Source organism: Scyliorhinus torazame, chromosome 11 (genome assembly GCF_047496885.1).
Source record: "Scyliorhinus torazame isolate Kashiwa2021f chromosome 11, sScyTor2.1, whole genome shotgun sequence".
Classification (NCBI taxonomy): domain Eukaryota; kingdom Metazoa; phylum Chordata; class Chondrichthyes; order Carcharhiniformes; family Scyliorhinidae; genus Scyliorhinus; species Scyliorhinus torazame.
In genome coordinates, this window is record NC_092717.1 from 26,442,632 (window position 1) to 26,459,845 (window position 17,214).

At 42.2% G+C, this 17,214-nt stretch overlaps 1 protein-coding gene across 3 annotated transcripts in view; it reads right to left on the bottom strand.

Moving 5' to 3' along the window:
* Nucleotides 1-17,214, bottom strand: part of LOC140385184 (arf-GAP with SH3 domain, ANK repeat and PH domain-containing protein 1-like) — a 414,311-nt gene that overhangs the window by 233,294 nt on the left and 163,803 nt on the right. For all 3 annotated transcript variants that reach the window (XM_072467067.1, XM_072467065.1, XM_072467066.1), the window contains exons 7-9: nt 7,074-7,123; nt 1,713-1,842; nt 84-169 (exon numbers count right to left, since the gene is read on the bottom strand). In XM_072467067.1, the coding sequence (XP_072323168.1) occupies nt 84-169; nt 1,713-1,842; nt 7,074-7,123 (266 nt within the window). The remainder of the gene's footprint in view (nt 1-83; nt 170-1,712; nt 1,843-7,073; nt 7,124-17,214) is intronic.

The window sequence follows — 17,214 nt, forward strand, 5'->3', positions numbered from 1 at the left end:
TAGTCGGTGGATTATATCTGGTTGTAGTTACTGATCCAAAAGCATGCAAGGCTAACAAATAGAGATTTTTAAAAAAGACTTACTTGCATTGTGCATGGTAATATTTGATGAGATTTTGGAGCAGATCCACGCCCTTTTTTGTCTTGATTTCATTCACTTTGATGAGATACTAGCCAAAGAAAGGCAGATTTCAAAAATATCAGCACGATGTTCTTAATTACAAAAACATCGACAAGTAAATCATCAGATGCAATACAAACAATTCATTATTCTAGCTGCCTTTCAAAGGACTCATTTGCATTGTACCAATAAGAAGTTAATATTTAAAGTTTCAGTTACAGTTAACTTTGGCAAATTAAAAGAACATGGTAAAGTGTTGCATATTTCATTAGCATAATAATATTCACATTATAATTACTTATTTGTTTTGCAGGACTAAATGACTTCCAGGATACCATTCATTTTATTAACAAAGTAATTAAATTACCAAAGAACATGTGACTAGAATAAGCATTGACAAAACTTCAAAAATAAGCTAATTCAACTTTTTCAAACAGAAATATCAGCAGCAATGCAGCATATCGAAATACCAAAATGCTGTGATGCAAAATGATGGGTTTACGCCAATTAACCCAAATTAGTTACCACTAAAGATGTTTTCCTCATTTGCTGAAGTGAGATATAAAGTGATTGCAAGTATAATCAGGTTTTCCCATTTTGGGGAATGATTTAACAGGCAATTGTGGGTCTTATATACCTCACAACCTCACGTAGGTCGCATTTGTAAAACTCTAGATAAGAAATGGCAGGTGGCTGTCAAGATTTCTAACATTCACTCGTACACACCTGGTAAAGATTCTCTCATGCTTTGACCTTTCCCTTTACTTTGTGTTGTTTTCATGTTTCAGGGATGCAGCTATGCTGCTTCCTTTCTAAATCTGATTTTCACTTCTCTCCCATCTTTCTGGTTTAGTCACTATGTTACGCTGTTTTTCTGTCTTTTTACAATTATATATTTTTCAGCTTCTCATTTTTTTAGCCACTGCTTTGGATCTTATGTGCTTTTCTTTGGCGGAAAGGAATGATAGATAATCAGTGAATCATTTGTAAAATGATGCAGTTGCCTTCCAAGGAGCAGATGAAAGAGAGATTCAGCAAAGCGCGGAAAGTGGAACAAATTCCCCCTTGGAACATGGACCTTTTGGGTTGTTAATTTAATAAGCACATTGGCCAAAAACAGGTTGCGCAGATCAACCAAAGAGCTAGGCTTGAGGCAATCCATTGCAGTATTGTGGAAAAGAAATAGGATGGGTGGGTCAGGATTTTGTGGCCTAAAGTCCAGACAGCCATGAATGGTAGGCTGGAATAAAAGCAAGGAGCTCCCAGGTGCCCCATTTTTTTTTTTTTTTAATATCTAATAAGAAAAACACACTCAGAAATCAGTTTTTTTTTTTTTTAAAACACAATCCTGGTCAATTCGTGTTATAGCATGACCATCGGAGACATGAAACTACAGCAAGTTAAACAAAGAGGCCGTTTGTGGTCTAAAAATGTTGACTATGCCTTTACATTATAAAATATTGACAAAAAATTGACAAAAGGCATGCACAGGAAATAGGCTTATGCAAACCAGAAGTGCATGCCATACAAAGATGCTTATGTATTTGTGACAGATTTATTTACATATATTTATGTACACATATATATCTAACCTCGCACATCTGGAGTTGAAAGACCCGTCGTTCCTTTTCCATTTCTTCTGCTATTTCAGCTCCTGTAATTTCAGTTCGAATCATCCCATGCTGCTTTGCATGTTCTCGTTTCTCCTTTTCAATTTTAGCGCTGTAACAGAGGCCACAGGTTTCCCCCCCCCAATTGTTAGCATGTGGCAGTGTAAGAAAAATTCTACAAACCCCTAATCAGTAATTTCAGCTTCCTTGGGAAATGTTGTTAAAACGTTTGCAGAGAAGGTTGGATTACAGTTTTGTGGGGGGGGGAAACTCAAAGAACATTATAGTTTGAGACCATTTGTATGGTAAGCATTCTTGACCTTCAAAAATTGAAATATATTATACATAAATATTTAATTATTCCAAAGTACTCCAGTATCTGCTCCTCTTGCAGGAATACCAATTACTGATCTGCCTATTGTTACATGTTTTATCATATGGTATTCTGTATCAATTGTATTGAGCAAAGAAAGGGGGAGACACCTAATTCTAACTTGGTTTCATTCTAAATAAATTGTTTTTTGAAAGTAAACAAAACTTTGAGGAAACAAGAGTTAGGAAAAGTAGAATTACGCATTCACAGAATTGCTAGTGTGCAGGAGGCCATTCGACCCATCAGTGCTGCATCTGCTCTCTGAATAAGCCACTCACCTATTGTCATTTCCTGCCTTCTCTCCGTAAGACTGAACATTCTTCCTTCTCAACAGGAAGAGAAGAAAAAAGATAACATGAATGAAGAGAGGGTTGGCGGTTCAACAGATAGTTCAAAGAGGAAGAGGTTTGGGGAGCAACATTAGCCAGGGGGTGGAAAGGGAATGGCTAGTAGATAGATGAAGAGATAAGATTCATAACTGAAGTGAAGGAATGGGAAAAAGCAAATTGATTGGAGGTTGAGTTCAGAAGAGAATGGCCGATGGTTATATTTTAACCACAGTTTCCATCCAAAACACAAAGTGCAGACATTGCAAGCTTCATTCCTGACCACATCATGCCATAACACACACCAAGATTCTCTTAAGGTTAACGGGCTCGATCAGTCGACAGTTAGGAAGGCAAATGCAATGTTAGCATTCATGTCGAGAGGGCTAGAATACAAGAGCAGGATGTACTTCTGAAGATGTATAGGGCTCTGGTCAGACCCCATTTGGAGTACTGTGAGCAGTTGTGAGCCCGGTATCTAAGGAAGGATGTGCTGGCCTTGGAAAGGCTCCAGAGGAGGTTCACAAGAGTGATCAATGGAATGAAGAGCTTGTCATATGAGGAGCGGTTAAGGCCCCTGGTTCTGTACTCGTTGAAGTTTAGGATGAGGAGGAATCTTATTGAAACTCACAGGATGCTGAGAGGCCTGGATAGAATTGGCGTGGAGAGGATGTTTCCACTGGTAGGAAAAACTAGAACCAGAGGGCACAGCCTCAGTCTGAAGGGACGATTCTTTAAAACGGAGATGAGGAGGAATTTCTTCAACCAGAGGAACTCATTGCCACAGAAGGCTGTGTAGGCCAAATCACAGATTGTCTTAAAGACAGAGATAGATAGGTTCTTGATTAATAAGGCGAACAGGGATTATGGGGAGAAGGCAGAATGGGGATGAGAAACATATCAGCCATGATTGAATGGCAGAGCAGACTCGATGGGCTGAATGGCCTCATTCTGCTCCTATGTCTTGTGGTCTAATCTTCTACCCAAAATGAAGAAAATAAAATAATAATGAGGCATAAACCAATTAAGGGTTCATAAGCAGAAAGAAGAGGAAGTGAGACACAGAGAATCAGCAACACAAGAATGTCAGAAACTGTTGAGAGTGGCCAACTTAACACCATGCATTGTTATATTAATACTTGATTTCCATTGCAATGAGCATTTATGTGCTGCCTTTACCATAGAAGAAGACACATTAACAGGCAAAATTCGACATCAAGTCACAGAGATGGTCAGGGAAGAGACCAAAGGTTTGATCAAAGAGGCAGGTTTAAAGGGCCAACTTAATGGAAGAGAGAACAGTAGAAAGGAAGATTGGGGAAAAAGAATTCCAGAGCTAAGTACCTTGCCAACTGAGAGCAAGGCGACTAATGGTGCAGTGATGAAAACTGGGAATGCAAAAGAGGCCAGAATTGGAAGGAGGCAGAGACCATTGGGATGGTAATGGAGCATATATAGGGAATAATTTTCTATGGAACTGCTCCCATTTGTCTCCATTGTCATTTGTTAGCTGTGGCTCAATTGGTAGCACGCTCACCCTCCCAAGTAACAAGGGTCCAGGTTAAAGTACCATTCGGGGCTGTAGTATAAAAATCATGCGAGTGCAGGACCGCAAGAATGCTGCACTGTCAGAGATGTCATCTTTTGGATGAGACATTAAACCGAGGCCCCATTTGCTGGCACAGGTGGAGATAAGACATCAGTCATTACCATATTTCAATTAGTAAGAATTTGCAGTGCAGAAATTGCCTACATTACAACAGTGACTACATTTCAAGTACTTAATTGGCTGTAAAGCACTTGAGAGACATTCTGTGGTCACGAAAAGATTCATATAAATTGTTATAATTATGAAGTTTGTAAGACTGTTGTGTTTTGGGACTGTGTCTTTAAGGTGATATGAAATTGGTCATATAACCGGTTCTGAAGTCTGCCTGACAGTAAAATTGGGTAGTTTGATTGTCAGGAATTAAGAGGGCCCAGATTGTTTAACTGGCAAGGTGGTGCAAGGTGTTTATGCTTGGGCAGAAGGACAGCCACCTGTGTGCTAACAGTGGATGCACTGCAAGTCTCCAAGGTCCCAGAAAAGTGCTGAGAATGTTGGGTTGTAAACAGTTGTGCTTCAAAGTGTCCATCAGTTTCAAGACAAAAGTGAATTGGGTAAGGATAGCTAATCAGCATTTCTACCTGAATACAAGGCCCATATGTTTCGGATTGCCATGGAGATATAAAACCTTCCCCTCTCAAAGCATAAGATAAACCTGAAAGCTCACAGACATGTTTGTCTGCCAGGATCCGGGAACAATATAATGACACTTGCAAAAAATTTTTAAACAATTTTGAAATAAGAGGCCTTCCTTTTAAGATGGAAATGAGGGGAATTATTTTCTCGGAGGGTAACTGACCTGTGCAATTCTCCTCCTCAGAAATGAGTGGAGTCTATTTGAATTTATTTAAAGCCGAGTTAGGCAGATTTTTTGATCGGCGAGGAAGTCAGACAGGAAGGTGGAACCCGGGTCCACTACTATGACCTTATCAAAAAGCTAAGTAGGCTTGTAGAGTCAAATGGCCTACTCCTAAGTCCTACTTTCCTATACTTGGTGCACTTATAGCTTCCATGAATTGATAAACAAACCACACAAAACGTAAGCTGGGCTGCACGCTTAATTCCACTCTTTGTGAAGGTTTTCTCGTTGTCAACCATCTACCTCGTCCATTCGGTGTGAACAGGGTCCTTGAATGGCTTGTTAGGTTGAATTACAGATATTAGACCCCCTGGTATGACTGCAATGTGGGCATTATTTCTTCACAGATAGCTCTTGAACTCACTGGTTATAAGGGATCTGAACATTCTTTATTTAGGTCACCAGGATGCTTATTCTGCTAATTATTGATCCATAACTTCACTCCATCCTCATCTATCCAACTGTTATCATGGACACGTACAGATGCTCCTACAGGAAAAGTGATAGTTTACATTTGAAAATTAGTATAGGTTTTAATTTTGTTCTATTGGGCAAGCTGATTAGTATCACCATGTCCTGTCATCTTCACTACGATGCTTTTTGAACCTTTCCATTCCTAAGCTTAGCTGCTAAGCACATCAAAATCCATGGGCAAGTCATCTATGTCGCCAGTGTGACTGGAAATGGGATGCAGAATCACTGGAAACTAGTAATTTCGGCATTGAGATATTTTGGTAGTCTCTAAGCAAACTTAGTCTTCTGGCACAGCACTAGATTGTTTTGTTCCATAAAGCAGCTACATTAGATGTTAGTCTGAAATCTTTGCTGGATCGATGTTTGATTTGGCCCGCTCAAGCGCGTATATGCATTGCATTTCTTGTGAAGATGTAACCATGCTGAAGAGTTTTGAGGGCCAATTCAAATACATGCCTCTCAGGATTAGGCCTGTGGCTGGGTCCTGTACTAATAGCACATTGGTCTTGGGCATCTTCTTTAGGGCTGATTCTTCCTTCTTCCCTCTTGCATCAGTTTTTCACCTACAGCAAATTCCTTTGCTGCAGCAGAGCTATTTGACGAGTTAGCAACAAATGTTTTGACTTTTAGCTTGAAAGCAGATCCATACTTCATTTGCTTTGCTGAAGGACAGACTTCTGCTCGGCACTCACACTGCCAAGTGCAGTCTGCTCTGGGTGGGTGTGTCTGAAACTCCTGTGCATCTTCTTTGCAACACAGCCCATATCACCTGCTTGATCCTATGTGCCAACTTACGTATAAGGAAAGTAAAACATGCATTTTAAGGGTATAAAACTGAGGCCGACAACTGATGGGAGTATAGCACTTAGTATCTGAAAAGGGGGAAGGGGGCAACCTATATACCAAACATATGCAAAAGCATGATGTTTGGTACCAAGAAAATAGGGTCAACTCATAAGCCAAATACAGAAAAACTATGGAACACACAATATTCAAGCTACTTTCTCATGAATTCAGAAGCACCTATTTTTAGATGCCCCACCCAATCCAAGCAGGAAAATGTGCACCAATGAAGCGATCTAATATTAGACTCAATTAACATAGAGGTAGTGCTATTGGTGAAAGCTATACTGTTCACCTGCTGGAAGTTTGAACCACTGCTAGTGCCTCAACAGCCCAGTAAGTAATAAGTGGCCTGAGATGGGATCACAATCAGGTCTTGGTTAGAGAGTTGATGTGAGGGGAACCAATAAGGTCTTGGAGATGCAGGCAGGGAAAGCAAATAATGACCAAGATGGACTATAGATAATGCCTCAGTGGAGGCAATCCATCCAGTGCGGACAGGGGAGGGATTTCCATTGGGCCTTAAGGATGGGAACAAATAGTAGGGCTTCCCAGGTGGGAACATTTGCGATGACATGACTCAAATTTAACTCACATATTGTCAATAGCACGCTAATAGCACAGGCTGAGATCAGCAGAAGTCAAATGACTTCAAGGATAGACTGTCATTCCAGCAAATAACCGTCTAACGTAATTCATGCTGCAACTAAAATAACCAGCTATTGGCTCATTCTTGCTAAAGTAACATAGCCAACTAACAGTATTTTGAAAATGAAATGTTAATACAATACAAGTTTTAACTTGGAGAATCGAGGAATTAAGCTTAACTCAAGTTTCCCAGCCAAAAAATAAAAGTACTTACAATTTTGTTTCATAATCTTTCCATGCCTTGTCAAAAGGTTTCTTCAGGTCCTGTAGAAAAAGATATATATTAAAACTGCTGAAATTATTCATAGTATTACATTTAGTCTAGCAAAATAATGACCTTTACTTCCAAAAAAAGTCATTCCTGCAATACAGATAAATATGGACAAGGAAGTCCATTTGGGTCATTTCAGCTCATCCATCCAAAAGAAACATAATTAATTTCATTGCTCAAATGCCCCTAAAATGACTCAACGGTTTTGCCTCTTCCACCTTGCATAGAAATCTATTGCAAGCATTTACTGCAAACTTACTTATGACCCTACGTTTGTCTTTTAATGATTTGAACTTGTAGTCGCCCTGCAACACTGTCGTAGCTTATTTCTAAGCGTTAGTCCAGAAATGCCTCCCTATACTGTAACATATTGTATTTCTCTAAAAGGTCCTCGCCGGTTAGTTTATTAGAGTCCATGTTTTCCTGATCTTATACTTTGATCCTGTTACATTAAGGGCTTGGCCTAAAGACTCTTTTTTACTGCTGCTAAGGCTTAAATGATTTTCTTCTCATAATACCTGGAGACAACAGTATTCATTGTATAACCTGGTCAAAACATTTTATAGTTTCAACAATAATGTATATTTACACAGCACCTTTAATGTAATAGAACATTCCTAGGCACTCCACAAGAACGTTATAAAGCAGAATTAAATACCGAGCCAAATAAATCATTATTAGGGCTGACGGCCAAAAGATTCGTCGAAGAGTAAGATTTTAAGGGGCATCTTAAATGGAAGAAAAAGAGATGGAAAATTGAAGAGGGAGAGAATTCTAGAGTTTAGGGCCTAGACAGCTGAAGATAGGCCCAGCGACAGGATGCTCAAGAGGCCAGAATTAGATGAGCATAGATACCCGAGATATGGTTGTGGGACTGGAGGAGATTATAAAGATACGAAGGAGCAAGGTCATGGATATGAAAACAAGGATGAGGTTTTAAAATCAAGGCATTATTTTACCATGCACCAAAGTATATCAACTAGCACAGGGGTGGATTCATGATTTGGTGCAAGCAAGGCCATAGCTAGCATTATAGATGTGGAAATGCCGGCGTTGGACTGGGGTGAGCACAGTAAGAAGTCTTACAACACCACGTTAAAGTCCAACAGGTTTGTTTCGTGTTGTAAGTATTTTAGATGATCTCAACTTTACTAGGGTAGAATGCAGGAGAACAACCAGGAATGCATTGAAATATCATCTATTTCTGAAATAAAAACAGAAAACAGTTCTGATGTAGTAATATTTGACTCAAAACTGGTTCTTTCTCCACAAAGAAGTTGTTGAGCTCCTCGTACTTACCGTTGAAGGTGAAGGGAGAGGGGTTTACGGCAAAAATGTACAGTATAGAAAGTATAGAAAGTAAGTTATCCTGGAATAATGAGCAGTTTTAGGGCCTGACAGTGCTTTATTTGGCCAAAGCAGGTTGGGCAGTGAACAGCTGAACCAGTCGCCCATTCCACCTTTTCAAGTCTCCATCCTTCGAAATTAAGAATGCAGAGATGGGGACCGTACCAGAAGAAAGTTCAGGGTGAGCACGAGTAATGGTTTAGTTGGGAACAGAGGGTCAAAGAGGTGGATGAAGAAGATGAACAGGTAGAGGTGAGGATGAGCAAATTGGTAGCTGCAGAAATATTCAGCAATCTGTGAGCCAAAGGCTAGGGAGCCTTTTTTCCCCCCAAAGTGCAATTATAAGTGAATTGGGGATTTGTTCTATTCCCTCAGGGACCCATACAGAAGAAAGAGGTAGGGTTGAGGTGTTAGGGTGGAGAGTGAGACAAGAAAGTGATAATATGATGGAACCACATGAGATGGCAAGGTCAATCCTTGTAATTATATTCTACATATTTGGCAATACCATGCAGCATTCCATTCATTTTATTGTTTGCTATACAACAGTGTCTGGATATGTTATGTGCTGCGTTTACCAACATCCTTAACTTCCTTTCACCTTCATGCTCATCTACTTCAGCATTATTGCTGGAGTATAATTAAAATATAATGTCATTCAATTATAAGCACTCAATTTCATTTAGTACTATTTTGGCTATTTACAGACTACATCTTATTCCTTTTATAGGTCTTTGAGTATCTCAAATCTGGCAAGCCCCTTTTAGTTTGGCATTGTCTACACTGAGGGTGGAATTCTCCATTTTTGAGACAGTGCAATGGCGGGTGGCTCCAGCAGCGCCTTACCTGCTGGCCAGAAAGGCTGCCAGATTCTGCACATGGAACCACATTGATTATGCGCAGGCTAGTTCTCTCCGAGTTACCTGGCGGGCTGGGAGCTGATTCGCCTGCCTGCCATCGCGGTCAACTGGCGGGTACAAAGGATTGTGCCATATTTCAATATATGTCCAAAATACTCATATCACTCTCTGCAGCCCACCTGTCTTACCATGCAAGGTGTCAGCAAACCAAAGGAAAAAGGCGAGCAGCCTCAAGACCAAGTCTGTTTCTCAATACAACCACCCTTCCCTTGAGCCCATCATCTGCAAGACGCTCATGCCTCACTCGGACCTCCACCCACCGTAACTAGAATCTTCATGCATCCCCTTTCAGCTTCCCCCTCCTCCTCAATTCTGCCTCCCAGTGTTCATCTTCTTCATCCACCTCTTTGACCCTCTGCCTGCCACCGTGAGCTCCTCTCCCGCCCCAACTCCACCTCCAGCCAAACTTCGGACCTTTGTTGTGATGGCTGCACAAGTCCCGCAGCACAGCCCTTCCAGATAGACACTGGTGAGTGACACCAGGGTAAAGAAGACCCTTATACTCCCCAACTATAGGAGCAGTACTGATCCAAAACAGTGACACAGGAGAGTCCATGGGTCCAGAAGCACAGCGCTGTCCATGAAAACCAGCTCGACATGGAGATGGAAGCCAGGAACCAGTCTGCCCCAGCAGAATGGTGAACAGCACATAAGGAGCACTGCAGCACTATGGCAGAAAGACTTTGTCGCACTCGCCTCAAAATCTCTTGTGAACAGAGGATCACCTTGTGCATGTCATTCTTTAGTGGTCAGATTTTAGACCAATGTAATTTCACATTGGTATGAAGCAAGATTGGAAGGCATGAGGGAATGCCGGCGAGTAGCCGTTTTAATGAGCTCTCATGAATGACGTTCATGCCAGCCAGAGAGAAGACCAACCCGCCATTAAACCACCATTAGGATAATTGAAATGTGATTTTACGCTGACCAGTTTCTGACTTTTTGGCTCCCACTAGATTCTCCGCTCCTGCACGCCACCAAACCAGATGCAGGCGGGATGGGAGAATTCCACCCAGAGTTTCTTTGCCAAAGATCATAAAAATGAAAAGATCCCAAACAGAGGCATTACATCCAATACTTCCCTTAAAATCTCTCCCCAGCAAGTTCCTGTTGCTTCAGTCAGCCTGGTACTTCAATTAATTTCCCATTCAGACCTTAAACTACTAATAATCAATTCCAATATTATTGATCATAGTTGTTGATTTGCGGCTAATGCATCTGTGATTTGCAGGATCTGTTTTGTCACCTTTGTGAATGTTCCTGACATTTAACAATTAAATTCTGGTAGATGTCATCAGTTTGCAAATCTTGTACTGTTTCTTTCAGTAATTTAAAATAAATATAACCGATTTCAAAACCGAAAACAAAACATTTCCAATGAAGAGTCATATTACACTCAAACCCGTAACTATTTCTCTCTCCACAGATGCTGCCAGATCTGCTGAGTTTTTCCATAATTTTCTATTTTTATTTCAGATTTCCAGCATCTGTAGTATTTGCTTTTATCTATTAAGTTCCTTCAGGCTTTACAAGACTTCCAGTCTATTGGTCTCAGTCATTAAGACAATTTAGTTATTCTCAATGTGAAGGTTAGGCTACAAATGGCAGATTCTGCAATGAAGTGCTCCCCCCATAGAGGGCAACACATCTCCAGAAACTGCATGCTCCAAAGTCTGTTAATTAAAGTTAGTGCTTATAAAATTGAGGGCTGGACGTCTGAATTCCAAAATTTGCTGCTTTCCACGGGAATTCAGAATCGTCCATTTTGTGCTATCCTTAGTGAAAACTTAAAGGGTGTTAGTTTTTCTCCTACAAAGAGCAGCAAACAATAGATTCACCTCCATTCCGGTTTTCAAGTCCTTCACCAATAGATCTCTTACCAATAATGTATTTGGAATTTATTTTACATTTGGCATCCTGCATTACACTTATTTCGATGTTCCCCGCTGCTCCTCTGACTGTCCAACCTCCTGAATGGTTCTCTGTACCCTCCGTCACCTTCCTTCCTGCAAAACCTGTTCTACATTTCGCTTCAGAATACCTTATTGATTCAATTGAGTGCTTACTCTCTTTGCACTTGCAAATGTTAAATATGTATTTGCCCTGTATGCTGAACCATTGCCTTTAAATGAAGTGCTCAACAATTCTAAGTCCCCCCCACCTCCATCCCAAAGTACATTTTTTTCAACGCTTTTTTCATTATCTTATCATCGGAATTCTAATACATTTTTAATCGCCCGAATAGTAATCCTCAGCAGTGTTGGAATTCCAGATCAGATCATACGTTGTCTCTTATTATTCAGGTTATCACAACCTTATTCCTAGGTCCAACATCGGATTGTAGGTTAGCACAGTGGGCTAAACAGCTGGCTTATAATGCAAAACAAGGCAGCAGCATGGGTTCAATTCCCGTACCGGCCTCCCCGAACAGGCGCCGGAATGTGGCGACTAGGGGCTTTCCACAGTAACTTAATTGAAGCCTACTTGTGACAATAAGCTATTATTATTAGGTTAGCAATAGGGAATATAAGAAATAAGCGGACTGTAGTAAATTGGAACTATTAAATGGGTAAACATACGGAAAATATGGAAAGCTGTTTGGTATGGTACATTATTGGTACATACCCGGAGAAGTCCACACATGCATGTGAGCAACCATAGTAATGAAACAAATAAGAGACAGTGTGATGAATGTAGAAATGAATGTAGAAATTGTTACATTATATTTTATTGTCATAATATTATTAAAAATCCTGGTTTACAGATGAGCAGGGAGTGCAGGAGGCGAGAGAGGCCGATGTTTTGGCCTTTGCGTCCCTAGTAGCCCGGCGAAGGATTCTACTAATGTGGAAAGAAGCTAAGCCCCCGGGTGTGGAGGCCTGGATCAATGACATGGCAGGGTTCATAAAATTGGAGTGGATAAAGCACGCACTAAGAGGTTCGGCTCAAGAGTTCACCAGGCGGTGGCAACCGTTCCTCGACTATCTCGCAGAGCGATAAGGGAAAATAGGAAAGGTAGCAGCAGCAACCCAGGGGGGAGGGGGAGGGCTCATTTGGGTCCTCAGCGGTTTTATGTGTGTGTTTATATATTAGTTATTTATATTAGATGTTACAAAGTTACTATTTTAGTTACTATTTCTGTTGTTTCTTATTTTGTTGTTGGCAGTTGCCGTTAGTTAGCATATTATTTATTTTTAAAAACGATCAATGTATATATTATTACAAAGTTGTAAAATGGGAAATTTTTGTTTGATCGAAAAACTTTAATAAAATATATATATTTTTTAAAAACCCTGGTTTAAAATACATACAATAAGTCTTCTAAAGCTGTAATTAAAGTGTTGTAAATGTTGATATAATCATTCATTCCAACCATGTACTTGTTTACAAAGAGATGCCTAATGGAACTTTGTTATGATTGCTGAAGATTCCATGGAGAGTCGATAATTTGAGACATTGCTTATAGACCTGGGTAAGCAGGTCACGGGATAGGAGTGGGATAGAGATTATGTAATTAATGGGAGGAGCAAGGTCTGTAGCAAGCGGTTTTTGCTGTAGGATGTTTAGTCTGACAAAGGCAGAGCAATCTGCAGGCTGTCCCTGAAAGGGTCTCTCTCTCTCTCTCCTCAAGCAGTCTTCCCAAGAAATTTTAATACAAGAGTACAGCAAGTAACTCTGTGTTTACTAAATTTATTTATAAGTGGCTTTTGATCTGTAATGAGTGTTGCTTAATTGGACATAGGGACAGTATAAGTTATCAGTTAAAGTGTTTCCATTGTATTTTAAGAATTGTTTAACAGTTAATTGAAAAGCTGTTTTCTGTGCTGTTAATGTATCTATTCCTGTGTTAATAATAAAGTTTGTTTTAATACACAATATCCCTATTTGTCAGTGGAATCACCCCTGGAGCAAGGCTTCCTTTCCTCAGTTTTACAAACTGAAAAATTGTTGGAGCTTTTTGTCCGGTTTCCGAAAATAAATTGGTCCAGTACCATAACAGCATTACCAAAAGCAAGTAAAAATAGAAATCCAACCGAGGACAAGGGAGCTACAAAGAGCAGTAAAGGGATATAAAGAAAGTAGTAAGGTGCAAAAGGGGAATATAAAAATAGATTACAACAGATAAAGCTAATAGTAAACATTCATATACATATATTAAGAGAAAGAATGGCAAAAGTGAACATGGGCCTGTGAAAGGCAGATTCATTCAGGACTACAATGGACAATAAGCAAATATTAATTCAATAAGTACTTTAGCATTCTTTTTCACAGTAAATAGAAAAAATCCCAACAGTAGAAAGAAAGTTCAGGGGGGGAACTTAGTGAATTTACTATCAAGAAAACAAATGGCAAATAGTAGTGGAGAACATTGTTTTCGCCCTGGAGTATTTAAGAATTTTTTTTTCCATTTAGAATCATAGAATTTACAGTGCAGGAGGAGGCCATTCGGCCCATCGAGTCGACACCGGCTCTTTGAAAGAACACCCTACTCAAGCCCACACCTCCACCCTATCCCCGCAACCCCACTTAACCTTTTTGGACACGAAGGGCAATTTAGCATGGCCAATCCACCTAACCCGCACATCTTTGGACTGTGGGAGGAAACCGGAGCACCCGGAGGAAACCCACGCAGACACGGGGAGAAAGTGCAGACTCCGCACAGACAGTGACCCAAGCCGGGAATCGAACCTGGGACCCTGGAGCTGCGAAGCAACTATGCTAACCACTATGCTACCGTGCTGCCTTTGTTCAAGGGGTATGAGTGTCGCTGGCAGGCCAGCATTTGTTGATGATCTCTAATTGCACTAAGATGGTGTTGAGCCACCTTCTTGAACCACTGCAGTCCATGTGGTGTCGGTGCACCCACAGTGCTGGGGGGGGGGGGGGGAGGAGAATTCCTTTTAGAGTTCATACAAGTGAGGCCAATTCAGAGGGTATTTTAAGAGTCAACCACATTGCTGTGGGTCTGGAGTCACATGAAGGTCAGACTGGCTAATTTCTTCCCCTAAAGGATATCAGTGGGAACAAGATGGGTCTTTGACAATTGAGGTTAGTTTCATAGTCGTGATTACTGAGATTAGCTTTCATCTGAAATTAAATTCCACCAACTGCCATGGTGGTATTTGAACCAGTACCCCTAGAAAATTTTCCTGGGCCTCTGGATTGCTAATCCAGTGACATTACCACTTTACTATTGCCTCCCCAAGGTATGGAAGTTGTAGCTGCGAAGAGTCATAATTTTTCAAAAATCTCAACTGTCCCTATGGTTTTGAAAATTCTAAACGTCATTCTATAATTTGAATTAAGGGAGGGATAAACTAGGTAATGGCACACGACACTAGGTAATGAGTCTGTTACTCATTTGCACAATATGATTATTGCTTACAAAGTTGTCACTTAATTGCCCTCAAGGTGGTGCTGGTAGGTCTTCTCATGAACTGCTGTAGTTGAGGTACTCTCAGTGCTGCAGGGAGGGAGTTCAAGTGCAAAGTCGCACGTTGGCACAGTGGTTAGCACTGCTGCCTCATAGCGCAAGGGCCCTGGGTTCAATTCCGGCCTTGGGTTACTGTGAAGTTTGCACATTCTCCTAGTGTCTGCGTGGATTTCCCCTGGGTACTCCAGTTACCTCCCACAGTCCAAAGATATGCAGGCTAGGTGGATTGGCCATGCTAAATTGACCATTAGTGTTCAATGATGTGCATGTTGGGTTACTGGGGATAGGGCAGGCGAGGTAGCCTAGGTAGACTGCTCTTTTGGAGGGTTGGTACAGACTCGATGGCCCCCTCTGTATGGATTTAATTTCATCACACACCTGACTCATGCCTTATAGGTGGTAGACCGTTCTGGGCAAGGTACTAGAATGTGTCCTCACGGAGAGAGCAACTGAGCAATTAGACAGGCATCAGTTGATCAAGGAGACTCAGCATGGATTTGTGATGAGTAGGTCACATACATCAATTCTGCAGACTTTTTTTGAGGTCACTGGCACAAGAAATTGGGGATTGTCCAAGGATTTTGTCTATATGAACATTTAATTAGGTTCCACATGAAATCATCAAAATTGAAAGCACATGAAATTGGGAGGTAACCTTGTGACATGTTCAGTAATTGGCTAGGAGATGGAAGATAGCAGAGATAAAGGGATGATTCTACATACTTTTAAAATGCTTTTTTGGCGACTTCCGGGTGCGGCGATGACCAGCTGAGTCGCACGTTTCGGCAGCTCCCGGTGAAACGGACTTTTGGGCTCTTGATAGGAGCCCCAACGGCAATTTTAACGGCTAAAAACACCGTGCGGTAAACCAGAAGGGAATTCCCCCTGGACACGGATGGAAAAAGGAGAGGAAAGTGGCCGGATTGCAGCGGATCCTTTGGAACAGCGGCAAGGAAGGCAAGCAAAAACCAAGATGGCGTCGGAAGGTGGCAGTTTCACATGGGGCCCTGAACAACAAGAGTTCTTGAAATGCTGCGTGGAAGAGATAAAAAAGGAAATGAAGAAAGAGCTGTTGGCCCCGATACTACAGGCGATTGAAGGGCTAAAGGAGGAACAAAAGACCCAGGAGCGGGAGCTTCGGGTCGTGAAGGCGAAGGCAGCCGAGAATGAGGACGATATACAGGGCCTGGTGGTGAAGACGGAGATACAGGAGGCACATCAGAAACGATGTGTGGAGAGGTTGGAGGCACTGGAAAACAACGCAAGGAGGAACAACCTGAGGATTCTTGGTCTTCCTGAAGGTGTGGAGGGTGCAGACGTCGGGGCATATATGAGCACGATGCTGCACTCGTTAATGGGAGCGGAGGCCCCGGTGGGTCCGTTGGAGGTGGAGGGAGCATACCGAGTTATGGCGCGAGGACCGAGAGCAGGAGAAACTCCCAGAGCCATAGTGGTGAGATTCCTCCGTTTTAAGGATAGAGAAATAGTCCTTAGATGGGCGAAGAAAACTCGGAGCAGTAAATGGGAGAACGCGGTGATCCGCGTTTATCAAGACTGGAGTGCGGAGGTGGCGAGAAGGAGGGCGAGCCTTAATCGGGCCAAGGCGGTGCTTCATAAAAGGAAGATAAAATTTGGAATGCTGCAACCGGCAAGACTGTGGGTCACATATCAAGGGAGGCACCACTACTTTGAGACGGCGGATGAAGCGTGGACTTTTATTGTAGAAGAAAAACTGGAATGAGTGGATTATTAAAAAGAACGTTTGGACAAAGTGGTGAGGCGAATGGGGGGGGGGCGAAGAGGGGTTTTATGTTCTAATCCTGTGGTGTGGTAACTTTTCTCTCTCCCACAGGGGGTGATGGGGGGAGGTGGGGAGGGAGAGGAGATGGGGCGTTGGCCATGGGGGGCGGGGCCAAGGGAGAAGCGCGGGCTTGGCTCCCGCGCTATGATAATTATGGCGGGAATAGAGAAGCAGGAAGGAGGGGGCGTCGCACGGTGCGAGCCGTGGTCACGGGGGGAAGCCAAGGTCAGCCAGAGTTTGCTGACTTCTGGGAGCAACATGGGGGGAGTAATTACGCTAGCGGGGGGTCTAGCGGGGGGGGTGGGAGGGGGGAATTACTGGGTTGCTGCTGCTGGGGAAAGGGGGGAGCGGGTACGGGAGAGGATGGGCGGGGGGGCACCGCCTGGGGGAGATACAGCTGCGTGGGAACTGGGTGAGAAGCTGGAAAAAGATGATGGCTAATCGGCAAGGGGGGGGGGGGGGTGGGAAGCCCCCCAACTCGGCTGATCACGTGGAACGTGAGAGGGCTCAACGGGCCGATAAAGAGGGCACGGGTACTCGCACACCTTAAGAAACTTAAAGCAGATGTGGTTATGTTACAGG